General features: G+C 40.5%; 1 protein-coding gene across 1 annotated transcript in view; it reads right to left on the bottom strand.

The window, feature by feature from the left end:
• Positions 1-27,191, bottom strand: part of LOC139729853 (neurofibromin-like) — an 89,545-nt gene that overhangs the window by 21,509 nt on the left and 40,845 nt on the right. The window contains exons 19-43 of the mRNA XM_071640777.1: positions 26,526-26,621; positions 24,394-24,451; positions 23,430-23,543; positions 22,432-22,577; positions 20,657-20,738; positions 20,003-20,136; positions 18,974-19,090; positions 17,936-18,117; positions 17,079-17,290; positions 16,102-16,185; positions 14,089-14,363; positions 13,394-13,518; positions 11,982-12,153; positions 11,327-11,473; positions 9,850-9,948; positions 8,504-8,671; positions 7,427-7,550; positions 6,180-6,314; positions 5,237-5,407; positions 4,281-4,382; positions 3,770-3,904; positions 2,867-2,932; positions 2,177-2,380; positions 998-1,095; positions 601-775 (exon numbers count right to left, since the gene is read on the bottom strand). Of these exons, the coding sequence (XP_071496878.1) occupies positions 601-775; positions 998-1,095; positions 2,177-2,380; positions 2,867-2,932; positions 3,770-3,904; positions 4,281-4,382; positions 5,237-5,407; positions 6,180-6,314; positions 7,427-7,550; positions 8,504-8,671; positions 9,850-9,948; positions 11,327-11,473; positions 11,982-12,153; positions 13,394-13,518; positions 14,089-14,363; positions 16,102-16,185; positions 17,079-17,290; positions 17,936-18,117; positions 18,974-19,090; positions 20,003-20,136; positions 20,657-20,738; positions 22,432-22,577; positions 23,430-23,543; positions 24,394-24,451; positions 26,526-26,621 (3,421 nt within the window). The remainder of the gene's footprint in view (positions 1-600; positions 776-997; positions 1,096-2,176; positions 2,381-2,866; positions 2,933-3,769; positions 3,905-4,280; positions 4,383-5,236; positions 5,408-6,179; positions 6,315-7,426; positions 7,551-8,503; positions 8,672-9,849; positions 9,949-11,326; positions 11,474-11,981; positions 12,154-13,393; positions 13,519-14,088; positions 14,364-16,101; positions 16,186-17,078; positions 17,291-17,935; positions 18,118-18,973; positions 19,091-20,002; positions 20,137-20,656; positions 20,739-22,431; positions 22,578-23,429; positions 23,544-24,393; positions 24,452-26,525; positions 26,622-27,191) is intronic.

Below are 27,191 nucleotides of genomic sequence, written 5' to 3'. Positions count from 1 at the left end.
CATGAATAATCAGAGACAAGACAAGACAATGTTTATTACATATGTTTAAAAAAATAAAATGCCTCACCCTCATTATTATCAGGTACTTTCAAATCAGTTGAATGTTTGCATCCCATGACCACTTTGTGTGAAAAGTTGTGCTCATAAATCACTACAAGACACCTAATCTCACGGAATTGGCACAGGTCATTCATTCATTCATTCATTCAATTATTCATGAATTTATTCTTTCATGGATTGATTGATTCATGAATCCATCCATTCATCCATCCATCCATCCATCCATCCCTTCATTCATTCATTCATTCATTCATTCATTCATTCATTCATTCATTCATTCATTCAATCAATCAATCATCCATCCACCCATCCATCCATCCATTCATTCAATCATCTATCCACCCATCCATTCATTCATTCATTCATTCATTCATCCATCCATCCATTCATTCATTCATTCATTCATTCATTCAATCAATCATCCATCCACCCATCTATCCATCCATTCATTCATTCATTCATTCATTCATTCATCCATCCTCCATCCATCCATTCATCTATTCATCCATTCATTCACACATGCATGCATACACATTGTACCTTTATGAAGCTGTCCAGGACACAGTCAATCAGGTCCTTCACCTGACCAATGTTGCCCCACACCTTTGCCTGGATGGACGGATACATCTGCTTCTCAGTGATGGTCATCCGGATTAACTTGTCCAACACGACGGTCAGCTTGTACCGTTTGGATTCATCCGACCGCTTGCTGAACCTGACATAAAGGCCATGGTGACACAAGTATTAGTGGAATTGGGTATAATGTCTCTTCATGGACAAATAGAGCTTGGACATCTCTGCCTATGGAAAAAGAAAGTAAGCCAGCAGATGTGCCAACTGCTGAATATAGTGCAGTTAAGGGTTGCAGATAAGCAGGGACACAGTCACTTCTGCCTACATGCAAGAAGAGAGAGAGAAAAAGGAAGGAATGCAGTACCTTGTGAGGTTGGGTAGCCACGGCGTCATGTACTCCAGACACAGGTGCTTGAGTTCGATGCTGATCTTGCTGAATCCTGTGATGCACTCTTGCAGGAACTGGTGGACAAAAACAATGCAGACACAGTGATTGTCACCTTTCATGATACAAATAGCCACTGTGACCTGACCTACACAGATTCTTAACTCATTACAGCCAACTGTATATAACTTGCATTAAATACTACATAAGCTGTGAAGCACATTTAATATCCCCCCCCCCACACACACACATTAAGAGTATAATTCAAATAGAAATTACAACATAAATAACACATATAATTGGTAAGACTGGATCAGAGATTTTGCAATTACAGCAGAGAGATTCTTTGGCACACTTAGTTAGCAAGGGAAATGGTGACAGTTGAAGAAAGGTATATTTGAAGGGGTAATACAGTCAAGCCTGTCTATAGTGTCACCCAGGAGAGATGAAAAAAGTGGCTGTTATAGACAGTTGGCCGCTATAGACAGGTTCTTTAACATGCTTTTTCTCTCAGAGGGAATTGTTTTCAGTGGGCGTATATGGCAGGTGGCTGCTATAGACAGATGGTCACTATTAAAGACAGATTTGAATGTATATCAGAATGACTATATACATGTATCACATATAATCAAGCGACAAATGATTGGGCTGAGATCAAATGCATTGCAACTTGAAAACCTTCTGGCTGCTGGAAAAGTAAAAATTTGTTGATTCAAAATATTTGTTGACAATTTCTTTCCGAACAGCAGGGAGTTCCTACTGATGTCTGCTTTTGGCATGCTTACAGGGAAGACTTAATGTCTCACAACAGACATTTCATTTTCATACAAAATCAAATCACGATGTTTAGCGTCAAGTACACACAGGAATACTGGTAAACATTACTGCAGTACAACATATAGATACACATAAAAAATTACACAAATCCTTAAAAATACAACTGAAATTAACAATGAATATAAGAAACATTCATTGACACATGGTTATGCTTATATCGTGTCATTGTCATATATGCTTGGGTGGTGATGGGGGGGGGGGAGTAAAACACTATCTTTATCACTATTAAGTTTATTATGAATACTACTGTTTATGTGTGTTTTTCTATGTTGGAGACTATAAGATCTATACTTGTGGTTGCTGCTATGTGAGTATTTTCACCTCCAAGGTCAAGTGAGGTTCGTTGGCGGCCAGTGTCTTGCTGATGGACACGATGAAGATAGTATTGTTGGCAGGAATGCACAGACCGGACGTCTCCAGCAGCTGACCCTCGATCTTGAGGTTAAAGGTCGCGGTGAGGGCACACAGGAGGTTGTAGGCAGCTGACCTGAGGCAGGGGTCATTACTACCTAGATTGAGTAAAGCCTTGGGGGAAAAAAGTAAAAAGTAAAAGTTAAAAAAAAAGTAAAAATGCCATAACCATTACAAAACCTTTCAGGTGACCTGGGAGGAATAGGGAGCAAAGTCAGCATTTAAAGCAAAAACAGATACCTGGTAAAACAAAACTTGTAATATCAAGCCTGGTGGTACCCTTTAAACACTCCCTTTTTCTTCTTTCTTGAAACTTTAACTGTTTGCGCTCATTGGAAACAGCAAGCGTATGTCTTCATTCTTGTTCTAATGACCAAAGAGATAAAAAAGGCTTTAAGACTGGAAGGGAGTGCAAAAATGAGAGGGAACTCTGAGAATGGAAGGGTAAGCAAAGTGCTCTGAAGTAGAATATTGAGGACATCTTTTAAAGATTCAATTTAATAAGCAGCTACAAATGTACATGTATCTCTCCTAACAAAAAGAGACAGGAATAAAAACAAACAAGAATAATCCCCTTTTTTTTGATAGCAAAACACTCACCATATTCAGAAGTGTGCCAGGCACATCCATCGGCTTAATCTTGGAATGTACGGCTACTGTTTCTTGCTAGAAGGGAATGAGATGTAATAATTACTTATAACTGGGTGCAAAAGTTTGCTGTTAGACGTGTATGTGTGCCATGAGTTTCAAATGCTATTGGTGATACAACATCAGTGAGTGAACTAATGACGCACAATTACATTATTTGTCCTTAGTAGACAGTGTGGATTTGCCGTAATGCTGGATTTACAATAATAAGATGTAAATGGGTATATTGAACGGAAGTCTATGATTATTCAAAACATCACCACACACTGCCTTCAGGACAGGGGCAGAAAAAAAAGTACAAAAATTTTTGGAAGTGTTGATGGGCAACATTATTGATCTATTAATCTGTGAAATCATAGCATTGCTATGTGGCATAAATAATTATGATTACTCGTTTGAACAGAAAGAACTGATATGGCATGATGATTAATAAGAACATTCCTGAGAGTCCTTAACTGTGTTGTGGACTGGTGACTCGTAGTCAGCTGTACAATGGTTCAGTGACATTAACCCCTTGAGGATGGGCTGATTTTGCTACAACATGCATTTTGCATAGACACTTGCCCGAGTACACTTGGAACTCGTCCTTAATGGGTTAAGATATCGTATCTAATCAGGACGATCATCACACGGCTAAATAGAGCTTAGTGATAGAGTTAGAGTAAAGATTATGGTATGGGTTAGAGTTGGGGTTAGAATTTGGGTTAGGGTCAGGATTAGGTTCAAGATTAGGACTAGGGTTAGGGTCAGGGGTAATTGTAAAGGGGGCAATTGTCCTAGAACCTAAAATATGGTTGTCGGCCAGTGTCTGTGTGGTGCTAAGGGGGTTGAAGACCTCCAGTAGAGTATACTCACTGGTTGCGATCGCTCCCATCTCGTCCTGATGTGCTGGATGGCTTTTGCGACGTCCTCGCACTCCTGGTGCATGAAGGACAAGATGCGTCCTTCTTGCAGCGTCACGGTGAACTGGTTCTCATCCACCAGTGCAACCTGTCAAGGTGAGTAAAAAAAGTGACAGATTTTACCCCCAGACTTGATTGAGATGGCCTTAAATGACCAGATGCACTTACAGTATTAAACTCTTTTTGTGCTTTGAGCATTGATTGGCACAGAAGACCCTGCAGCATCGTATGCACTGTCCAGAGTCTCCGGCACACAAAAGGTAAACAGATCTTGGGAAAGGAATTTCTGCGAACAATATCCTGTCTCGTGTCAGGATACGTTATATCACACAGAAAATCAGACATTGAAAGTTTGTCAAAATTTGAAATTATCATAATATCCACTTTATATAAAAAAAATAACAATCAAATCATTTCATCCAAGACTTATGTTATGCACCTCATGAATTTCACAGAACATGTACCTCATCAATCTCTGATGCCAGGTAGATGTCGTTGAGGAGGACAGGCTGGACCAGGATCTTAGTCTTCTCCATACAGGTGACATGGATGGCGCTGGAGCCGACCTAGGATGGAGGACGACGGGCACAGAAATGTAAATATAAAACAACATGCACCTCTATACCAAGGGTGTGTATTGAAAGGATGGAGCCTGGTATATGAAAGGAACACAGGTATGATGCCAAGCACTGTCACGGCAGAGAGATGCATATTTACGTGTGTGTGTGTGTGTGTGTGTGTGGTGGTAAAGTGGTAGTCTGCCTCGGAGGCTCTCATTGGAAAGAGTGCACTTCTGTATGTTATAGATTTTATTCAAGAGGCTGGGAAAAGAGTATATTCTTGAGTACCTCAAACACCAGACTGGGGTGAAAAAGTGCTTAATGATAACAAAACAACAACAAATATACACAACAGCAACACAAAACTACTATTGTCATTATGAGCTCATCGCACTGACTATTAGCCTTCTTCCCTTCTCTTCTTTCACCCTTTATCTCAATCTTCACCTCTGGACAAGAATTGGGCAAAATGGCTTCATACAACAGTATGCAAAGTTTACATTGTATATACTCCTGCAAGTCTGTTCAGGCAAGTTCAAAGACATGCGAAAACTGCAGGTATGCTTCAACAGATGTAAGAAAAGATACAGCGTTAATATCGGGTTGGGCCATCGATCAAATGGTCAGCACTTTCCAAACACTTAAAAAAAAAAGCTAAGTGAGCCACACTTGACCTAGATCTAAACCCTGACTTGGATCTAATATATGAATTTAACAAAAAACATTCAAGTATGACAGGTAGTCTCGAAGTACACTGTAATTGAAGGGATTATTTGGTGTAAGTTGTCTATGTGTCAGAGCAACATCCCTTAAGCCAACTGACATTACACTAATTCAAGGAAAATTTGAAGCTTACAAACCTTGATGGCCACCTTGATGTCCTTGTGCGTCTCTGAGAGCTTGAGGGCATTGTTGAAGACCTTGAGGTCCTCATCCAGGGCTAGGGTGGCCTTGTGGAGCCGCTGCTGCTCTGGTTCTATGTACTCCGCAAGCTTGTTCACAGACTCCACGAAGACTAGCTTTCGCTGGCCCTGAGAAGAGAAGGGTTAAAAAGTTGTATTATCTGATCTATCAATCTCTGCAGAACAACAAACGTTACTGATGCCGACTGAAAAAAAAACAACCAAACAAACATCTTGATAACTCGGCGGGTTAAGTGTGACAAACAAAGCATGCTAAATTATGTCAGAAAATTGTGATTTCGATTTTGGAAAGCACATTTTCTTCTCTTGGACAGAGAAAAAAGCATACATGTAGGCAGCACTGCATTAATCCTTACTGTGATTTACTTGCGTAGGCATGCATCTGCTGGCTGAATGAACTAATGATCAATAGACGCAGATTGCCCTATTCTCCAATTGTATACATACCATGTTTTCATATACATGTAGCACTGGCACCAACACTTTTTGTTTTTAGGGCCGCCAGACTCAGCGGTGCGGTTAACACCCCAGTTGGTGAAAATATCAGCAAATATGGTTAATCCCCCTTTAAGAATGTGCAAGTGAGAAACAAGAAGTAACTCACCATTAAATCCACACTAAAGACACATTCAATGGGGATGAATATCTAACCATCTAACTAAAAAAAAAACCAACAACAACAACAACATCCAAACACTAAAAAAAAAAAAAAAAAAAAAAATCCAAACCCTGCCATATCTTGTTCTGTTGCTGTCTGCATGAAAATTACAGGTGGCAACTAATCGGGCATTTTGACGTATCATATGATCGTAAGTCATCCTCAGTTGGTTAAAAAGCATGACACTGATATCACATCAGATCTCTCCCTACAATGTTGTACCTTCAGGTGAGCAAAGACCCTCTCATTCCTCTTGATGTACTCCTTCAGCCGCGAGTTGCAGTTGTAGATGTAGATGGCACACAGGTTCTGGGTGACATGCTCCGGAAAGCGCACGCCCCGCGACAACACCTGCGGCTGTGGGTGGGAAAAAGAAGGGAAGTTATCCTCCATCAATACAGTGGAACCTCAATATACAAAGAGGATTTTGCAGGTCCCAACTCATTTGATTTTTTTTTTGTTTTTGTACCATGATTAAGTGAGAAACCCACTGTAACAACGTAATTGTTATCCTCTATCAATACAGCGGAACCTTGTTATAAAGAGGTCAGATACTGTATAACAACCCCTCCTTTAACAAGGGGATCTTGCAGGTTCAACCTCATTAATTTCTTTGTTTTGTACCATGATTGAGTGAGGAACCTGATGTAACAACAGACTTGTTATCCTCTATTGATACAGTGGATCCTCGTTTTAGAGAGGTTGGATATAACAAACCCCTCGTCTAACAACAGATTTTCCAAATCCCAACTCATTTTATTTCTCTGTTTTTGTAGCATGATTGAGTGAGAAACCTGATACAACAATGTAATTGTCAGGTCTTCATTGTAACATGGTTCCCCTGTTCCATGCTTCGGTGTATGAACCCGTTGAGGACGGGCTGATTTTGCAATAACACGCATTTCCCATAGACACCTGCCCGAGTACAATGTATACTCTGGACTCATCTTCAACGGGTTAAAGAGACTGTATAGTATTGGTTGAGATACAGCTTTTAACTTTTTGATACTTTCAATTGAGACCACTGTAGGAAATGTTAAAGAGCATGCAATTCTAGAGGAATTCAAAGTTTATTTGATAAAAATCGGTTTTGAAATGGCTGAGATATCCCCAAAACAAAGTAAAACAAAGTAATTTTTGGGTTGGAACCAGGTGCAAGCGTAGTTAGCAACAATAGCGTTCACAGACAGGGCCAGGTGAGGTTGTTTAGAACCAGTTCCCATGGCGATGAATGGCTATGATATCACACTTTGACACTCTATGGCTTAATAGGAAACATGGAAGTGCCTGCATTCATATTTGAATCACATCCAGTAAAAACAAAACCATGCTCCTACATTCATAGACTCTCTGAACATGTGATGCAAATTATAAGGTAATTTCTTCAACAACAAAAAAGAAGAAGAAGAAACCAAACATCCTAAAATATGTGACAGATGCTTGTGAATATCTCAACTTGAAGCTCTCACCTTGAATCGGTTGTCGGGCCCAAAGTTTGTGCAGTCCAGGACGACCTCGTAGTGTTTCTTCTCAAATGGCTTCAGCGTGAGCAGGATGTGGTACATCAACTGCTCAAAGTCTATTTCCGAACACCTGAAATGTGAGAAGAGCAGCTCATCTCAACACATCAACATTTCAACTGCATGTACTTGTATATCCAATACGCTATGACTGTTAAACTTCCCTGTAATATCCAAATGCATCTGCTTTGCTGTCATGACATTGGAATGGCAGCTACTGTGATAATATTGATGTATAAAATATATTTGTTTTACTGGGGTGAATGTCATACCCTGGTAGACTTGACATGACTAGAGATACATACTGGGAAAGTCAAGACAGAATAAGTTACACTTTATCAATTTGATATATGATATATTTTTATGGTATAATATTTCACACTCCATAAAGATTATCCCCTTTCATATAAAGAGGAAGTTTGGGATGAATTTTGCAACTTCATAGAATCAGAACTCGACAAAAATGTCATAAAATGTCAGAAGCTGGAACAATTCAGTGTATTGCAGGAAATTTATCTTCCAAAGCCCTGCTGTAAGAACAGACATTGAAGAGTTTTGAGGAAGTTCATGATTCAGCTTCAGTCATTTTTATAGTAAACTTGATTTTTGTGAGAGATCCATGATGCCCCCATCCAACAATCTATTACAGCATTCCTTTTTGATGGTGAAATTAAAAAAAAGAAAAAAAAGAAAGTGAAAGAATATCGTTATACTCATATGAACGGCACACCACAACTACACGGTACGCACAGTAGAACCCACTTCATATCACACAATTACAATGACGTTAAATGAAAATGTCAGCATTTCTGGCAAAGAACCTTTAATAGTGCTGTGCAGTTCAAACATTGCTTTCCTAAATAATAATTTGAGGAAGAAAAAGGACAGAAAAAACAAAACAAAACCCAAATACATCCCTCAAAATACTGAATGCTAAACACAAACTATACACAGCCCTGCCGCTGTACTTGCACGGTGTCTGGTCGGGCCAGCTAAAACAAACATAAACCAAAGGGAAGGACTCACTTGTATTTCCTGGCCACGTAGTAGAAGACGGGATTGCCTGCCTTCGAGACGCCATCCTGGTAGAAGATGTTGAGCGACTTGAGCCGCTTGAAGTCCTCCTCATTGAAGATGTTTCGCCTCGCCATTATCTCCTCGAAGCTACTACTGGTCAGGTCCATGCTGCCAAAACTTTGGGGTTAAAATAAAAACAAAGGGGGTGAGGGCACTTAGACACTGGTATGTACATGTATGCCATTGCATTACAGCACACATTGTCATTAAACTTCTGCAGTTAAAGGTAGGTCATCCCTTTTGCATGCAAATTTTTGAAAATTTGGTGAGAACACTTTGGTATTGAAGAAAACACTATTTGGAAACCTCCTGTAAATTTTGAACTCAAGAGGGTCTTTATTTGTTGAGTTAAATTGACGGATAAGATTCAAATAATTATTTTGTACTACGAAAGAATTACAACTCTAAACTACAGTGTACTAGTCTAGTTTTACAGACCTGTGTGATGCAGTTATGTAGTTCATTTAAGTGGTGTGTTGTTATTTGCCAAAGATAACAAAGTAAAAGAAGCTAGTGAATTCTTCCTTTCTGACAGCTTTAACATGCATATCTTGTGCTCGAAGTATAAGTATCATATTACAACCACAGGAGGATTAGTATATGCAGCTGTGCCTCGTACACAGAATACGTTACGGTAAGCATTTGGTGCATTATTTGAATTTTAACAGCTAGCAACCTTCAAATATCGCAGAAATATTATAGCTTTACAATAGTCTTGTAATTTTGGTGGAATATATCATGTTTTGTGCTATTTGGGAAGGAATCTAGCAAAAGGGATGGCCCATCTTTAAAGGTATGTAGGCTCGGGATTCAAACGGGCGCTGTTTGATGGCACTATGATTGCCCCCATTTTCATTATTATGACTAATGAAGTAAAGTTTAGTTAGTTGACTGTCAATTAAAGGAGACTGCAGGCGCATACTGCATGCACTGTCTTTTGTACTGATGATTTGCTATACGTACATGTAGTGTACAATGTAGGTATGGCACATTCGTGTATGACTACTACTACTACTCTAACACTGACTAAAAAAAAAAGAATATACATGTTCATTTCTTTCATAAATGTGATGCACTGAATATTCTGCTTGTAAGAATACAACTGTTATTGTTTGCAGTGTTGGTGGTGGTGGTAGTGGGGGGGGGGGGGGGGGGGTGGGGGTGGCACTAGCCAGTATAGGATATGTGAACTAAATGCTAATTTATCTAAATATGGTTCATAAGAATGACAGCCCTTTCATATTAAAAAAAATAATAATAATAATCTTGCACTCAGTGTGAGATTACAGTCTTACTGTGAGTCAAGGACGAGTCTGGAATGTTCAGGAGGTCCAATGTAGGCAAGGAGGGTGATCATCTTATCGAATGGTCTTCGGCCCACTGCTCGATGGTCCCTGGAATTTTTACAGAAGGAAGAAGCATGAAAAACAGTGCAGTACAATGGAACACAAACTTGGAAACATCTCTTGAGACTTATCTATTGCTGAAAGTTCACACATGGACAACTATGTTGAAAAATGACTTACAAGAGCATTTACTCCAAATTCATATGTGGATTCAGAGGATGTAGTGATGCAAATGTAGAACACAACAGAGACGTTTGGTGTAAATTAGACAATCTGTTACACAGTCATAGACTTTGCTGCCACCATTACTGGCTAAGAAGACAACTACCACTCATAGTGTCATGATAGTGAAAAGGTATAATGAAAATAAAAAAGAGAATCTACAAAATGTTGTTCTTTAATAAGAAGTATACATTCCCTCGACTTGTCAATGGCATATGCTAAGGTTTAAAGTAATATCATTCCCTCTACATTCTGAAGGAAGTGAAGTCAAGCCCTCTTTCATATAATGCCAGAGAAAATGAAAGTATGTGGAATTCTCTTTACATTTTCTTTCGGGATGGGGTGAGCATATTCCACCAAGTGTCAAAGAAGTTACAACCACGTATACTAGGTGGTTCCATGACATTTGTTCCTGTGACAATTGCTCCCATGAAATATTTGCCTGTTCAAGCAAAACGCAAGTTCTACCCACAAACATAACCCTGACCCTAATAAAAATTCTCACATCACATCAAACTACACTTAAAACCCTATCGCAGCCCTATAACCCTGACCCTAAGGCCTTGGAAAAATAAGACCGGAGAAATTGTTGCAGGAGCAAATGTCACGTCATCAAACTAGGTACATTCCAAAGAACTTATAATGAATAGGCACTAGAGTGCGACGTATGCATATATGCCCTGTACAATTGCTTTGTGAGCGCATGGGGAGCACTGGAAGACATGAGGCGGTAGGCTCACCCCTCGTGCAAACATGCTAGCATAGGAGCAACCGAGGAGCAGCCAAATCTAGAAGTGTGTACTCGCGTAAAAGTTCAAAAGTTCAAATACGCGCTATATAAATGTTACTTGAGCGCGCGAAGTCTGCCATCACTAAGTGTGGTAGCCTCCTTGAAATCTCAGACACCATTGTATAGTTCGCCCTCTAGTGGTGGTGAGGAGAAAAATCTCTTTGGTACATTCAAAGTATCCACCAGCTGGTTGGTGGTTGAAAGGTAGTAGCAGTAGTGATAGTCATGGGGAAGTCGTGGGGGAGTTGTGGGGAATCGTGGGGAGTCACAGAGGAGTTGTGGGGGAGTCGTGGGGAGTCGTGGGGGAGTTGTGGGAGTCGTGGGGGAGTTGTTAGGAGTCATGGGGGAGTCGTGGGGGAGTAGTGGGAGAGTCGTGGGGAGTCATGGGGGAGTCGTGGGAGAGTCGTGCCTTACCTGCTGCTGGAGAGGAAAGCCCCCATCTTCTCCTGGTGGTTCCACAGCAGCCTGTGGAGGGCAAGCACGTTGGCGTCTGAGATGTAGGAAGGGGCGTGGCTGACGTTCTCTATCGTATGGCAGTCAGAGGCGATGTCACGGAAGAATCTGGTGAGAGCATACATGGAAATGGTTTCCAATAAGTCATGATGTGGTTGCATAAGAATACTACTAGTTTAAGTTAAGTTTTAAAGAAGTACAATGAAGATGAGGCTGCAAAGCAAGGGAAGAAAAAGGGAGGATGAAGAGGATGAAGAAGGTAAGGAAGAAGTATAAGCTGAAGAAGAAGAAAATGAAGAACGAGAACAAGAATGAGAGGATGACGAAGAAGAAAAGGAAGATGGCCAGAAAACTTAAGCAAAACTTGCTGTAAGCCCAAATGCAGGCTACTAGTAAAATACAATAAGCATTGCTATCAACCTTTATCAACTTTTGTCTAAAAACTCAAATAATTGAATGATATGAAAAAAAAAACCTACTTGCGATTTGTTATGGAACCTTAAACATTTCATACTGGTACATCAAACACGCTGCCACAGCAACAGATGGTGGGTGAATCTTTATTACATAATTCACATTATGATGGTCGTGGGTAAGATTTCCTTGTGGCACTCACTGGCTGGCTCGTTTGGCGTTGTTGTCCAGGAACTCGTTGAAGTGCATCATGTGGATCTCCTTGAACTGCACCTGGTTGGCCACGTTCTGCATGATTTTGGAGACCAGCTTGAGCCCCCGCTGGACCTTGAGGGAGGGCTTCTTGTTCACAATGCCGTGCTCGAAGGGGGACACTACCAAAAATAAAGGGTAAGACAGTAACCAGGACTGCACACAGACCCATTTTTTTCTACTGGTCCAACCTGTCTGTTGGACCAATAGGTACCCAGTTTTTCTATTTTTTCCTGATCCATTTCTAAAGTTACTGGTCTGACAGTGATTTTAACTGGTCAGGGACCATCGGACCAGTGCCAGTGTGCAGCATTGCAATAAACAGCACTGAACATTTCAACCAGAGAGGTGCTATAGAACGAGTGGACTATCTTTGTATTTTAGTTGTGCACATTTATGCCTCGGTTCTATCGCATCAAAATTGAATACTTGACGTTCCACTGGTTTTGATGTTCCATGCGCCAAGTCAGTCTTTCATACAGTCAGGATATAGTGACGAAAGAAGTGGTTCTTAATTTCAACAAATTTAAGCCGCATTTCAAGGGAAATGCTGAAGTCCTTCATGAACATGGCAGTGATATTGTACACTGACAAATCCTGGGGACTCATACGTTTCTGGAGGGATTTGAATCTGAAGAATCTCATAGTACCTTTATCAGCAAAATCGATGCCTCATAATTTTGGTGTCAGAGTTACAGCTTCAGAATGATATAAATCTTTTTTTTTGCTTGCAGAAGCAGGTATTCAGGCAAGAGTACAATGTCATGTACAACACTTTAAAGCAAGCAAGTACCTATTCATTTCACTTGCCCAACAGTAAGTTTTCTTTTTTGCCTAGCAGAACACAGGGGCCATACAGGTGTGTATATATAGAGTACTGTACTTGGATAATGTTCATTTTGTCACAATCAGTCGCAAATTACCTGTTTGATTAGACTTTCACCTGCTGGATCTGGAGGCTTCTTAAAATCAAACCCTGTGAGAGAGTAGTTTTCCCATTAGCCGACGTAGCTGGCAATCAAACAGGTACATGTAATTTGCAACTGATTGTGACAAAATGAACTTTTATCCAGTTGATATTCAAATCAGATGAATCTTTTCAGCGATTTGAGTACTGAAGTTGTAATGTCATTATTCATTGGCATGGATACTGGTTCTAAGCAACCTCATGTAGTTCAAATACCTGTGAACACAACAGTTGCTTTTAAACCATGCTCTTACCCAATTCTAACCAACTGCCTGAAGCCTTGTACAAGGATATCTTGTTTGGAACCAGCACTAAGCTGTAACAAAAGACTGTAACATCATCACTTTGGTACTCTATGAACTGTGCGACCCCTGGAGGCTAGTATGCTATCTCACCTATTGCGGGGTTGATGAACCTGAGGAATATTGCACTGCCCACGGCTCCAAGCGAGTTCACGGGGAATCTCTGGGCTACCACCTGGTTCAAGCAGTAGCACACGCTTCGCAACTGTGCCGGGAATCTAGAAAGGCAAGGTGAGATAAACGAGAGAGTGGGCGCACATACATGTATATATCTTCTTTAATAACAGAATCTTTGACGGTACACTGGTTACCTTTGAATCAATAAATCAATGAGGGCATTTATGCTGACTAAGAATTCAACATTTGTAATCATGTTCGTGAAATGCACAGTTTGCACGGAGAGTCATAGGAAATTACTGCACAATGTATATGGCATATATTTCGTTAATCTAATTCATCACGAATCGGGACTTCCCGACAATATTGTGAGTGGTTAAATTCGTTATCAAGGAGTACAATACTGAACGGAAAAACGTACACTGAATATATGTAAGTTAAATCAATGTTGGGATCAGATTCAATAATCTTGTTAATATGTGGTGTTAAATTTGAAAATAGTGCCCGACTTGCAAATTTGCAAAAATAAAAACCACATAAAATATATGGCACATCATGTAATTGAATAGCATGAAAACATGTTTGGAAACAGGATTGCAAAGAGTTGGTAGTTTCTCTGTTAGATTGTGAAAGGCCTCAGTGCCACTGCAGGCCGATCCGCGACAACTTACTGGTCGACCGACGTGACGATCGAGTAAAAGAACTTCTTGGCAAGCTGCATGAGGTTCTCCCTGTTCCTCTCCAGGTCCTCGTGGGGCTCAAGGCGGGCGCTGTCCACCTCGTAGCGGGCGTGGTCCTGACCGGTGCCCAGCATCATGTCCTGCACCAGGGGGCTGAGCCGCTGCTTGAGGTAGTTCTGGCCGTACATCTTGAAGCAGGCCGCCATAATCTTGCTGGCCAGGCTGTTGCCGCGGAAGAGCGTCTGCATGCAGTCGGCCAGCTCCACCTGGGGGAGGGGGAGGATCGGAGGAGGGGGGGGGGGATGGTGCGAACACCCACCAAAAGATGCATGGTTTAGTCATTTGTATCACGCACATTTAAGAGACAAGATAGAGGTTATGAAGCATATGGATATTGTGCTTTTAGACTATGAACATTGCTGCACTTCAAAAATATCCTTCACAACACCTAGTTACATGATTTCCAAACTTTTCTTAAACTAGCAGACTAAACAAAAAACAAAAAAAAATATGAAAACCTGCTACATAATATACAATTGTATGCTGTTAACACATTGAGCACACAGTGTATACGAGAAATATTGTAGCATAATTAGAAACATTATGCGAAGCTGTCATTACAGGCAGACCCACACATTGGAATTAGTCTGTTTAGTCACGGCAGCCTCATCACATCAGTTATTACCCCTGTGCGTACTTTGACTGGCCGTTAGGCAAAGAAACCTCATAGTGTGGCACACACACTGTCCAAAGTACCCGGTACAGAAAGGGTTAAGATGGGGAACCCCCACCAAGAGAATCAAACCATTCCCTTCCTGGCTCATTTCCTCCAAGGCTCTTCCCAAGCATCTTGAATTAGAGGGTGCTGTCATGTCACACTGATAATTTGAAAGAGTTTCCCGCCAAGGTATACCCTTTCTGGCTGAGAATCAGAGCTTACGAATATTTGTATAAGCCCAGACATACTACTCATACTTGTCAAGGAAATACTTAGAAACTTTTGTCAGGAAAAGAACTTGTATTACCAAGGTCCTACTCCTTTCAACCCCTAGACCAAATATCTGAAACATTAATATGTTTGGTTTTGTTGATAGATCTAATATATCATTTTTTTTTTGGTTTTGTTTTAGGTAAAAGCTGCCCATGGACCTGACTTTAAAATCTGAGGAATATATTTTCCTTTTGACAATTTTTTGAAACATTTTGCACCTTTCGGCAAAAGCATACTATACAGGACATATTATGCCTAGAATCCTAGCAATAGCAATCTCAGAGCCTATTCAAGAAGGATTTTTTTTTTTGTCTCGAAGGCTGCAGTTCTCTGGATGGCTTTACAGAGCAACTTTGCAGAATAAAACCCAACCAAACATACATTGTACGTCTGACTTTTTCGAACTACTTATATTGAAAGGTGTAGTTGCAGGTCTCTTACCTTCTGCTCTCCATGCCAAATCCAAAAGTATGAATGACTAGAGATACAATGTGCACCATTTCACACTACACAATGGCAAAAAAGGACACACAAGGCAAAAAAGTTGGAGGGAATGATAATGCCACAGATACTGGGAAGACACCGAGGAGGAAAAAGAGAAGGAAGGGAAAGTATATATGAGGTACATTCATACTCTGTTGAATGTTTGAGCATGGGTTAACTTTTCTATCCGAATGGGGCAACTGACTGCTACAATACATAGGTAAGGTAAGGCAAGTCATCATTACAGTAGATCATGTTATGCTTTGCAGGCAAAAAGACACTGTTCTCACACCAACCATCAATGCCACTGACACATGCTGAACAATTTCAAGATCGCATGTCCAGGAAGGGGAGGGGGGGGGGGAGGGGTAAGGGTTGGGGTGGGGGTTGGGAATTGGGAGTGGGGGCAAATCAAGGGGGTAATGGGAAGGGGTTCACACTACTTCCGGGAAGGTCACGGACAGACAGTCATGCACCGTTCATACTCACTCTTGTGACTTCCCTTCCCAACATCAAGTCTATACCTTTACCTCTTTCGAGAACATATTCCAGAGCAGCTGGTAGAGCAAGTGTTTGGCGTCGAAGAGGGTCACATATACCCTGGCCAACTCATCCTGTGAAAGCGGCAAAAGAAAAAGAGGCAGAAACTCGTCTGTGCCCCTTTGCATACCACAACTATACATGCCAATCATTAACTCTATCGGGAACTGCCACATTTCAGAGGGGATGGGTTAATCATACACTTGTACTTCCACTAATTGTCAGTAATATTCTAAGACAGTACCACTACAGAGATGCTTGGTCACATGTGCATATGTCACATTAAAAACAATTTTGGCATTTGTACAGCCCTCTTTGGGCCAAATCTTCATGACTTAACACATATATCAAACATATCACAAATTAAAGCAAAAGAAATTAAGATAATATACCCAGAATTTTAATCTAACAAGCAATTAAAAAGAACTGCAGTTAGACACAGAAAAACATGTAAATGAAAAATCAAATTGCTGCTGAGGTATCGGTAAAACCGGAATTATTTGACCTGGATAGGCATCGTGCAACATCAAAATAAAGTCTTCAAAAGGTACAGACTAACAATAACAGACATGACAATTCCATTTTTTTTTCTCACAAACAAACAGCCTATAACTTATATTTCGGATAGAGGAAATTGTGATAAAAAGCATACTTCTAGGATAAGGGTCCTGTCTCTATCAGATACATTACTGCACCTTGCGTGCATAGGAAATGTATTGAAAGGAATCATCATTTTTAGAATTTAAATGCAAAGTTTTTATTTTTTTTCCTATCGTACTATCTTCGGTATTCTATTCAATATTCATGCATCACATACATTGTATCTTTTACTGTATGTTTTATTAAAACAAGTGGTTACAAGTGATTGCAACATATATGGCAAAAACAACAACAGCAAAAAAAGAAGACAATGGAATAAAAAAAAAGGCAGCAAAAACAATTGCAAAGTTTGGAGCCTCCTCCTTACCATCTGTGTGGATGCGATGACATTGGCCAGCGCCATGGCGATGGGGAGTTCCCCCTTGTCCCCCAGCATGGTCATCAGCCCCACCAGGCGCTCAAAGCGGTCCGCCAGCACCGTCTCGGCCAGCGTGTCGAACTCCGTCCCCTGCTGGAGGATCTTCGTCAGCACCTCAATGAAGGCCGCCCTCGTCTGGACGTCAGGGTGATATCCTAGTTCTGTGGTGGGTGTGTAATAACAAAGCATGTACCAGATTGCCATTGATTAACTGTGCATCTTTCTAAACACATTTGTACATGTATGTCTCTTACAATCATATTTCTATATACGAATCTATCTTTTGATGCTGTTACTTAGCAATATGCAAACAACAACAGCAACAACAACAAAACACACACACACACACACACACACACACAGACACAAAAAAAACCCTTGGGCATCACATTACTGGAAACCATTGATGTAGGTTGTTCAAATTGCTCAGAATTTCTGTCAGTTTCAGTATTCTGGATCCTCAGATGTGGAAAGCACACATCACATGCACTATGAAGGAGGTGGGCAGAACATAGCAAAAGCGAAAGAGCTGCATTCTACCTGTGGTCACCAGTGGAATATATATGTGGTCAGTGGTAACCTGTGGAATGTTGGAGACTGCCATCATCTGAACAGGCAAGTGGTCAAGGGTAGCTGTGGAATGCTGCAGACCACTGCCGGAAAGAAAGTGGTCAGCAATTCCCTGTGAGATTTCGGAATTTCGGAATTTCGGAGAGGACTTTCCAAACACAAGAGTGGTCAAAAGTTCTCACAAAGAAATATTGTGGAACAACCGTCCCAGCATGCAAACGGTCAGCAGCGGTTACCTATGGAATGTCGCAGACCACTGTCGATGTTGGCACTGAGTAGGTTGGACATGGCCTGGATGGTACACTTGCGGAGGGACGACTGGTTGTTGTTGTCGGTCTGGGAGCGGACAGTGTCCACACTCTTCTCGTCCCCGCGGTCCATCACGTCATTCAGCAGTCTCATGAACAATGTGAAGTATCTGGGGGAGGTGTCAAATACAGCATGTTAACCCCTTATACGAGGTTTGACATTAGCTGTGGCCCAGTGGCCCAGGGCCACTAAAAATTGGTGTTGGGCTACCAAATTAAAAATAAAAGGCTTTCTTTTGTTGGCCCAATCTGGCACTTAAATAAAATTCAAAATGGATTTATGTTTCCTTTTATTTTGGGCTACTCCAATTCCTTTTCGGGCCACCAAAATTTCAGTAGCCTGAAATGGGCCAACAGAGGAAAAATTTCGGGTAGAGCCCTGCTTTATGTGTCAATAATTGGGACAGTGCAGTATGCACAATTCTATGAGGTTTTCTGGGCCAAGTGACACAGCACAAAAAAGGGTAAAAGCTGCGAACTAGTTTGGGGGGAGTTCCCCTAATGTGTGTGAAATGTGACCATCAGTGACCTTCGCCTCTCTTTTTTATAATCCCAAGAAGACATTTCACAACATCAATGCCAGGATAGTTCTGAAGAAAGTGACTAATAGCAGCCTTCACGTTTGTTTTGGAAACTTAATATACAATGTATAAATGTAGTAATGCTGTTTGACACTAACCAGAATTTTCTAACCCATCTTCCTTTGTGAAAACTATCATTTTTTGTAGACCTACACAGCCCTGTACTAATGTCTCCTTGTAATGGTCCTATTCCTTTTTGCATTAATACTTCTGTTTTCTTTGTGGATCAGTGGGGGGTTGGAGAACAGATTAAACTATTCCTATCCAATAAAGGACCGTTTCCAACTGATTATGTCAATCACAAAATTACTAATAACATTCAACGACACTGAAACACTTGTGGCAAGTGGCTTTGGGGAATCTTTTTTGACTGCAGATGGCTCACTTCAGAAATAGTTTTGATTTGGCCTCCATGATGTCTCCCGCATCTCCCTCCTCTGGCTGTAGAGGGAGGGCTACAAGTAGTGCTGCCATGGCCTCCATGCTAGCTTCATCCAACTCCCTGCAGTGCAAAGGACAGGTGGCACTGGTGATGTGCTGAACATTTATTTGCAAACTATGAACTGAAAAAAAAAGACTCATAGACCTCATTCATGTGTGACGAATGTTCTTATTGCTCAAATAAACAATACATAATCAAGCCTTGGGAAGTGTTATGAGACATATATGCCAAGAAGTGAATTGTACTTGATTAAAAGTCCTTTGAAGCTACAACAATCTCTTTATTTGGTGATCAATTGCCACATCACCCTGATAAATTCATAGACCATCACCTTCTAGCCTCCTACACCACCCATGGTTGCCGGGGAAATCTCAATATTCTTAAAGTACCATTAACCCTGATTGTGCTTCATTAGCTGATGGGTATGTACATATCAGTGCTTTTTTTCATCAAAGGCACAGGTGGCTGGTTGCTATCTGTCGATGGTTACCAATGACCCAGTCCCCCTGATCTCTATTTTGTCACCAGTCCTGTTGGACTTGGACATTCAGGATTTTTCATTTGCATTTTTCACAGGGGACTGCTACTGCATTACTTAATTGGGATGAACTGCATATATTCCTTGTACTCTGGTATGTCACAGGACCAGGATCTACATGGAGGATTTCACATTCACCTTACAGATGAGGGAGTCAAAATTGCCTTTGGGGGTGGGGGTGGCAGAGCCCTATGACAGACAGCACAAACTGAATTGGGTTGAAAATAGTGGACATGAGAAGTCAATGCCATTAATTTGGCACTGCATGAAAACTAGACTGCTGCCCATGTGCATCATCGAAAAAAGCTCTTATCAGCCTAGAGTGGCCTGCATAACTTTTAGAACATGGCAGAGTTTGAAAGGCATCAATGAATGTTAAAGAAACAGCAACAGCAAGATATAGCTAGATGTGCCTGGGCACGCGGTGGGCTAACCTGGTGAGGGACTTGATCTCGTCCGTGGCACCGTCATTGGAGAAGCCCAGGATCCAGTCGGAGAGGTAGTCCACCAGCTTGTTCCTGAATCGGATCTCCTGTCTGAAGGACAGGCAGTCTCTCCTCTTCATCATCTGGGGCAGACAAACAAGAGGAGAAGAGAAAAAAACTGCCATCATTTCAGCATTTTCAGTATGTAAGCATTTAAGAAGGAGAACTCCAAACTCACTAACAAACCAAAATATCATATATCAAGAATGCAACAAAATTGAGGTATAGATACAGATGTAACTTATTTTGGGTGCAACCGACTGGGCTACCTGGATTTGAGAAAGTCAGCATGACGATTGCGGTTTGTAGACCTTCCTCCTCTAAATATTTTGTTTTTGTTATGACTTCCACAGTAAGCATAAGACTTAACTGGGCAACCAATGAAACACTGAAGGGGACTTTAGCCCTAATATATATGTTAATTCAGTGAATGCTAAGATATTAGTAGTACACATAAGTTTCAGAAAAATCAGACAATCCATTCAAAAGTTATGAATCTATAAAGTTTTGGTCATCAGCACATGGATCTCTTTCTATTACATTGCCTGGGAGGCAGTGTGCACGTGGCATGTACAGATTGTACAATGTCAAAAGGGCACTCACCATTGACAGGAGTTTGCATAGCTGAACTTTGATCTGCACCACATACTCGTTTGCCGTACTTGGATCCAGCCGCCGGACATATCTGTCAGGAAAAAAAAAAGAGAAGAAGGAAGAAAACTATGACATTTATACCACAAAACAAGCCTCCAAGAAAAGCACTTAAAAACAAACTAACAAAATAAAATGGGGCAGACCAGGAAATTAGTTTCATGCTTTCATTGATCTTTCTTGACATACTCAGTATTTGACAATTGTCTAGTTATGATACAAAAAAAACATTAATCAACAAATAGAAACAATAAGAACTACCTGGTACTACAGCCGACTCCCATTATAATTTTTCAAGCTTTCAGGAATTTTCTCTTGTTATATCAAGATTTCGTTGTTACTGAAGGGATTTTGCACCGTAGACTTTACTGATAAGATTTTGGGACCTGCATTTTTTACTTTGGTGTAATGACTTTTACAAGTCTAACAAACCATGTTTAATAGAACAAACGGAAGTGTTCTGACCCATTTCTCACATGTTCACACACTCTACAGTGACTGTCACACAATTGTTTCATTGTCTGCTGTATAGATATATTGCAGATTACAGTAGGCATGTCAATGGGCTCGTCACTTATCGCAAATGTGGAATATGATATCGCCATGTGGGAATTTTCCTACTTTACTGCGGAATGGAATACCCATGTCAATATACATATAAAGTCTTACAAATACTTTACCTACTAGATTTTGTGCATGTGCAACAGCCACACTTACTAAGAACCTGTCTCCAAACAACTAAAATCAAAAATGAAACTAACATTCGTCTTCCTTGCCCGGACATGAAAATTTACTCTATCACTTTTGTGACTAGATAAAGACAGGACACTGATGATACTGATGATGACATAGCAAACAAGGAAGGACTGATTCTAGGAAACACAACACAGTTTATGAACAATTAGCTAAACCAGAAAAGCACTCGAAGAGCACAGACCTCCACCATGCAGCTCATTTCACCAAAACACGCATGCTGAAAATCGCCCCAATTTCCCAATGACAAAGCGGCCTTGTGTTTACCTCATTAGTTTCCTGCTGGGCGGCGCCCTGAGCAGAGCACGCGCTTTAGTGCGTGTATGCAAACCTCAAATACGCGCAGCTAGAACTCCAAAGTTCACTGACCCTATTTGCCAAAAGATAAGAAATCCTTCAAAATTCATAGAAGATCCAGTATCACTCACAGACTTAAATGTGTTCCTTTTGCCATTATCAACTTTTCCTGGGCGTTCAATTCAAATCTGTTCACAACTTTTTGAATTATTTTGTAAACAGACGGACAAACAATCAAAGATGATCAAGGACAAAGATGATTAGAAAAGATGAATCTTGCAAGTGGCATTGCAGTGTTCTGAAAGTTGAAAAGGTGTATTTTTGTACACTATTTTCCACCAAACATGTACATAGTATATTTGGCAAAAAGCAGTACAAAATAACGCACAGAAGTACTGTAAAACCTGAAACATTTTTGCCACAAAACTTTTCATATTGGAGCCAGCAGCCTTTTTCGCTTCATGAAATTTCCACAAATTGCCATTGGCATTCAATGCATTGTACAAAAAACCAACAACAACAAACCAACCTTCTGCACGCATTATACTTTCGCAAATCTTGGCTCCTTGCTTAATTCGCAAAAGTTTCAAGCATGCGAAAATTTCTGATTTTATAGTAACACTTGGCATCTCTGAATGATTACGAGATCACGTGTGACAAGAGAGGGCGTGATGTACCTGGTGACGGAGAGGATGAGCCCCTCGATGCTGATGATACCCAGGTGTTCGGCCACCTCCTCGTCCTCGCTCCCGTTCTCCAGCACCTGGCGGAGCACCTGGATCACGTGCTTGATGAAGAGCGTGTTGGCGTCTGAGGTCTCCACCTACACAAAGGGGATTGTCAGTAGAAAATAATATCCACTTTGCATGAGGAGGTTTTAGAATTCTTTACTTAACTAGCACTATTAAAGGAAGGTTTCTTGTGGTGACATTGGGCTTACACATAGCAATTGCTTAAAGGCACTATTAACCATTCGCAGATAAGACAAAAACCCAGTTTTAGTGCTCAAAAAATAGTTCTATATAGGGAGTTACTGTTGGGGACAGAAATAACCAACGTAAAAATTTTAATCAGAATAATCAATGTTAAGTATTTAATATGCAGAATGTGAACAATAATTATAGTAAGATTGTTTTAGAATAAACAATCTACAGTTTTGGCTTATTGGGAAAAATAGTGATGCCTCCATATATTTTAGGATTTATTACAAAATCTTTTATATGCTAGGATGTTTTGTGATACAATGTATAACTGACCTACACCTATGTGTCAAATGTGATAACTCAAACATTTTATTCTGTTCCCATTGGCAAACAATACGTTTTATTAGGAGGTTTAGAATTCTTTGGCAAATAAGCACTAAAGGAAGGTGTCTTGTGGTGACATTGGGTTTCCACATAGCAGCTACTTAAAATATTTGAAAGCAGCTCAAACATCTGTCTGTGAAGCATGGCAGCTTATTGGCCACAGAGCAAAACTCGACAGAATTTCTCTGAAGATTAACGATGAATCAAATGCTATCAAGAATTAACACACAAATGCACTGACAATTTGGCTAGATTTGGTTTTATTTTCTTCTTAGTTTAGTAGTTTTGTTTGCATAATTTTCATCTCTTTCCTCTTATTTTGTTCGGGGGAGGGGGGGGGGGGAGATGAGGAGGAGACAGCGACTTACCTGCCCATTGCTGTCAAAGAATTTGTCGACGTACTCCTTGATCTGCTGGAAGAGTTGTGGGTAGAGGGCAGGGTCCAGCTCCTCCCCAATCATCTCCTTCACACAGTCCCTTGCCTGCAAGAGGGTTTTAATGTAAACACACCACTACACTTAACACCCAACACAAATGTGGCATTTACAACAGCTCAAAGTTTTATCACTTCCTTCAAGCATCCCCCTGCCTGCAAGACTTTGGGTGTGAACACGCCACTGCTGCAGAGTCTCTACCCTTGACAATTAACAAAAACGTGGTGCGTACAGGAGCTTGTGAAATTTTGCAAAATTTGTGAATCAAAGTTCTTGTGTTATCTACCATAGACCTTCTGTCTCGCGACTGCTGGCGTATTGGCAAACTAGTCTTCATCCAAACCACACATTGGTGTTTCCTCATAAAAGTAATGCTTTCTTTCTCTATAATTTCATTGATGCTTGTCTCATCAAGCAGTCAACATGACTATTACAATTATCAATTGCAAGATGTACATGTACAACTGTACTTGCATACATGTAGCTAACTTTATAATACACTTCTTCACTCCAATATGTCTACCTACATTGTAATAGCTCGCAAAATCATTAAAAGAAAAAAAAAATCTAGAGAATATCACTTCAACCACATTTTTTATCATTTCATTTCATTCTGCACATTTTAAATCCCTTCATATTGTCAAAACTAATTATGATATTCTGATTAATTTGTTTCGTCTGCATTACATTCTTACCACAAACCATAAAATCTTACTCATCCGTTCTGAATGAGAACACCACGAAATCTGAACCAATGATAAGATAAATCAATGCCTCGATATCAATCGCTGCTTGTTATTAAAGGAAAGGTTCCACTTTAGTTTTGAGTGCTATAACAAGCTTCATTTACCCATGGTATACAAAGTACAAACTGAAGGTGTGTTTTTATCTGGCTTACCTTAGCACCATGCTTTTCATTATTGCACACTAGCAGTCGTAGGAGACTGGCCATGAAGCTGCAGGGGGGAGAAACATGTCGGAAACGCTTCTTAATCTTCCAGAAACTCATCAAATATTCCCTAAGCTCTCACACAGGCATAATACAGAATTGGGTTCTGGATAACTGGGCACCAGCTCGACACAGCACCGAGGCTACATCTCCAGCGATTATCAAAGCACTGAATGACCAAATCCATTGCAGCATGGCAAATCAAGAAGCTTGTCGCATGTGTTTATCAATTTACTCTCAGACATGTCAAGGCAAGAATCTGTCCTACTGTACCTGCCAAGGATGACATTCAGTTGACCATGCTTTATTGATCCCAGTGTTGACACACTTGTCTTAGGTCTACAAAATATCGGCCCTGTATTGACTACAGAATTAGTCAACAAACCATGGTGTTATCAGCCACTGTATACAAACATTTGGTGGCGATATCCTTTTGCTTAGATTTACATGGAGATAATTATATTTGTAGCAGGCATACTGGCAAAGATCAAATTGACTTTGATATGAATAGTTTTGGAATAGAGATGGGTTTATGCATTCCGCAAGCATTTCATTCATTGAGATCTCTGATCAATATTCAAAGTCCAGTGTTTCTTCCTGTGCAGAGGAGAAGTATCTATAAAATGTATACATTTGATATAAATAGACATTTTCATGGGAAGTGGCAAAGTACAATGTGATGACAGCAAAACTACATGTAGACTGCAGCATTTAAAGATTACGTACCTCAAAACCCATATCAATGCTATTAACTATGCAGTGAGATTTGTGGTGCGACACAAGAGTGTGCAAAGCAACTGTGTGTGCTTCTGAGTTACGTGTGTTTGGTGTGTGTGTGGGGGGGGGGGGGGGGGAGTGGGAGATTGGTTGGTATTAGAAATGCACTCATTTTGGCTTGGTAAGAAACAACTTAATACTGGAGACTGTATCACGCTGACTTGACAAGAGTATTTTTTTCCCCTGCTGAATTATCAAATTATCAGAAAAACATCTACTGAATTCACTTGAGAAATAACATTGTAAAAAAAACCCAACAAAACAATTAGAAAAAAAGAATTGGTAGGCATAAAAGTAGCTTTAAGTCTAAGTGGCCAATGCTTTTTTAATATGAAATAGAATCATCAGGCAAAATTTTAGGGAAAGTTGAGAACTCGCAATAGATGGGTTTAATCCATATGTGAAATTTCAGCTGTGGTACAGCATTTTTGTTGAGTTGTTTTGAATCTTTGTTTGTGCCACCATCAAAATTACCAATAGGTTTTGTTTTGAACTACATGAACTTCACTCTACATCTAACCACACACATCATGCACTGCATACAAATATTACAATCACAAACAGGAATTCTAAGCACAAGAATATTTATGTCAACGCACACTGACAAAGGGCATGATGAAATCTTCATATGTAAGATAAAGAATCAAACCCTCATCCAAGAGCTCACCTGATTCTTTACTGATGATTGTAAATTCAGACAAGGTGTCTCATTACTAGAAAAAAATGGTAAATCTGGGCTTTTTTGCAGTGTGTAGTTTTTATGCATTTTGGTTGGCATGGCAACAGTATGAGAACAAAAATGCACAATGTCCTGTCCATTTGATCTCTCTTTTTTTCCCTCAACAAATTAGAACATGTGTGAGTCTGTGCATACTGAATACACACCTAAATTGCAGCTCTCTCTTTACTGCGTGTATATGTAAACACCACTAGCCCTGTAAAAAAGCAGAACTGCCATTGTGGAGCGTGCTAGTTGTACTTGTACCACCCTAAGCCTTAGCTGTCATGGTTGCATGAATGGCCTGCTCAATGGCTTTGACCATTTGTGAAGTTCATCTTTCTCTATCCGCTGCAACAGATTATTGCACATGATTGACAAATTGCCCTACACTTTTATATACATAAATGTAGGGCAATTTGTACATCATTTGCAGTAAAAACAACTTAATGCAAGAACTTCATTCATTCAAATGCAAAGGATTAATTTAAAATGATTAATTTATAATAAATCAATAAAAATATCTGCTTTCACGGTTGGCCAAAATCTGACCAAATGAACAGAGGAGAAGAGATGGGACACTTACTTCTTGAGCTGGTCGGTTGGTTCCTCAGTGACGGGTGATGATGAGAGGATCGGGGCACCAATGTGTCTGGGGCCCGCCTCACAGGGGGAATCAAACCTGAGCAGGACAGGGTGAAAGTTCACGGGTGTAGTACAGAAAAAGTGTTTCAAAGACTGATAACCCCCCCCCCCCCCCCCCCCCCCCCCCCCCCCCTCCATCGCCTCCACTTCCTCTGAAAGCAGTTGATTATCAAAAACTTTCTCCTCTCTCATGTCCAGTTCAGCTCGGTCAGGTTGGTCAGCTCCATGTCTATATATCCAGTAAGGGTCCACTATCTTTTCTGCCCTTACCTCTGTCCTGTCAACATTTCTTTCTCTCACATATTCCTCCATATGATGCATCTACAATGTAACCTCTCTATCTTGCGTGTCCACAGTTCATTATGTACATTCAACTAACCATTTGACTATCTATCTACTTTATCTATCCCAAGTATCTTTTCCATTGAATGAATTCAACTATACATCTCATCTCCTTACCTGGACAGGTACTGATGCTATTTACCAATAGTTCACTGTCCCTGAGTTCACACACACATTTCATTGATGCTTGTAAAGTGGCTCCACAAATACGTACGTGTACATTGAAACACACAGGAATCTACCACGGGACTTTGATTCAGGAAGT

The sequence above is a fragment of the Diadema antillarum genome, unplaced genomic scaffold (genome assembly GCF_040938485.1).
Source record: "Diadema antillarum isolate AM-2024a unplaced genomic scaffold, OU_Dant_1.0 seq00000266_RagTag, whole genome shotgun sequence".
NCBI lineage: Eukaryota > Metazoa > Echinodermata > Echinoidea > Diadematoida > Diadematidae > Diadema > Diadema antillarum.
The sequence above is the reverse complement of the archived record's forward strand: the minus strand, read 5'-3'. Positions and strand labels throughout refer to the sequence as shown.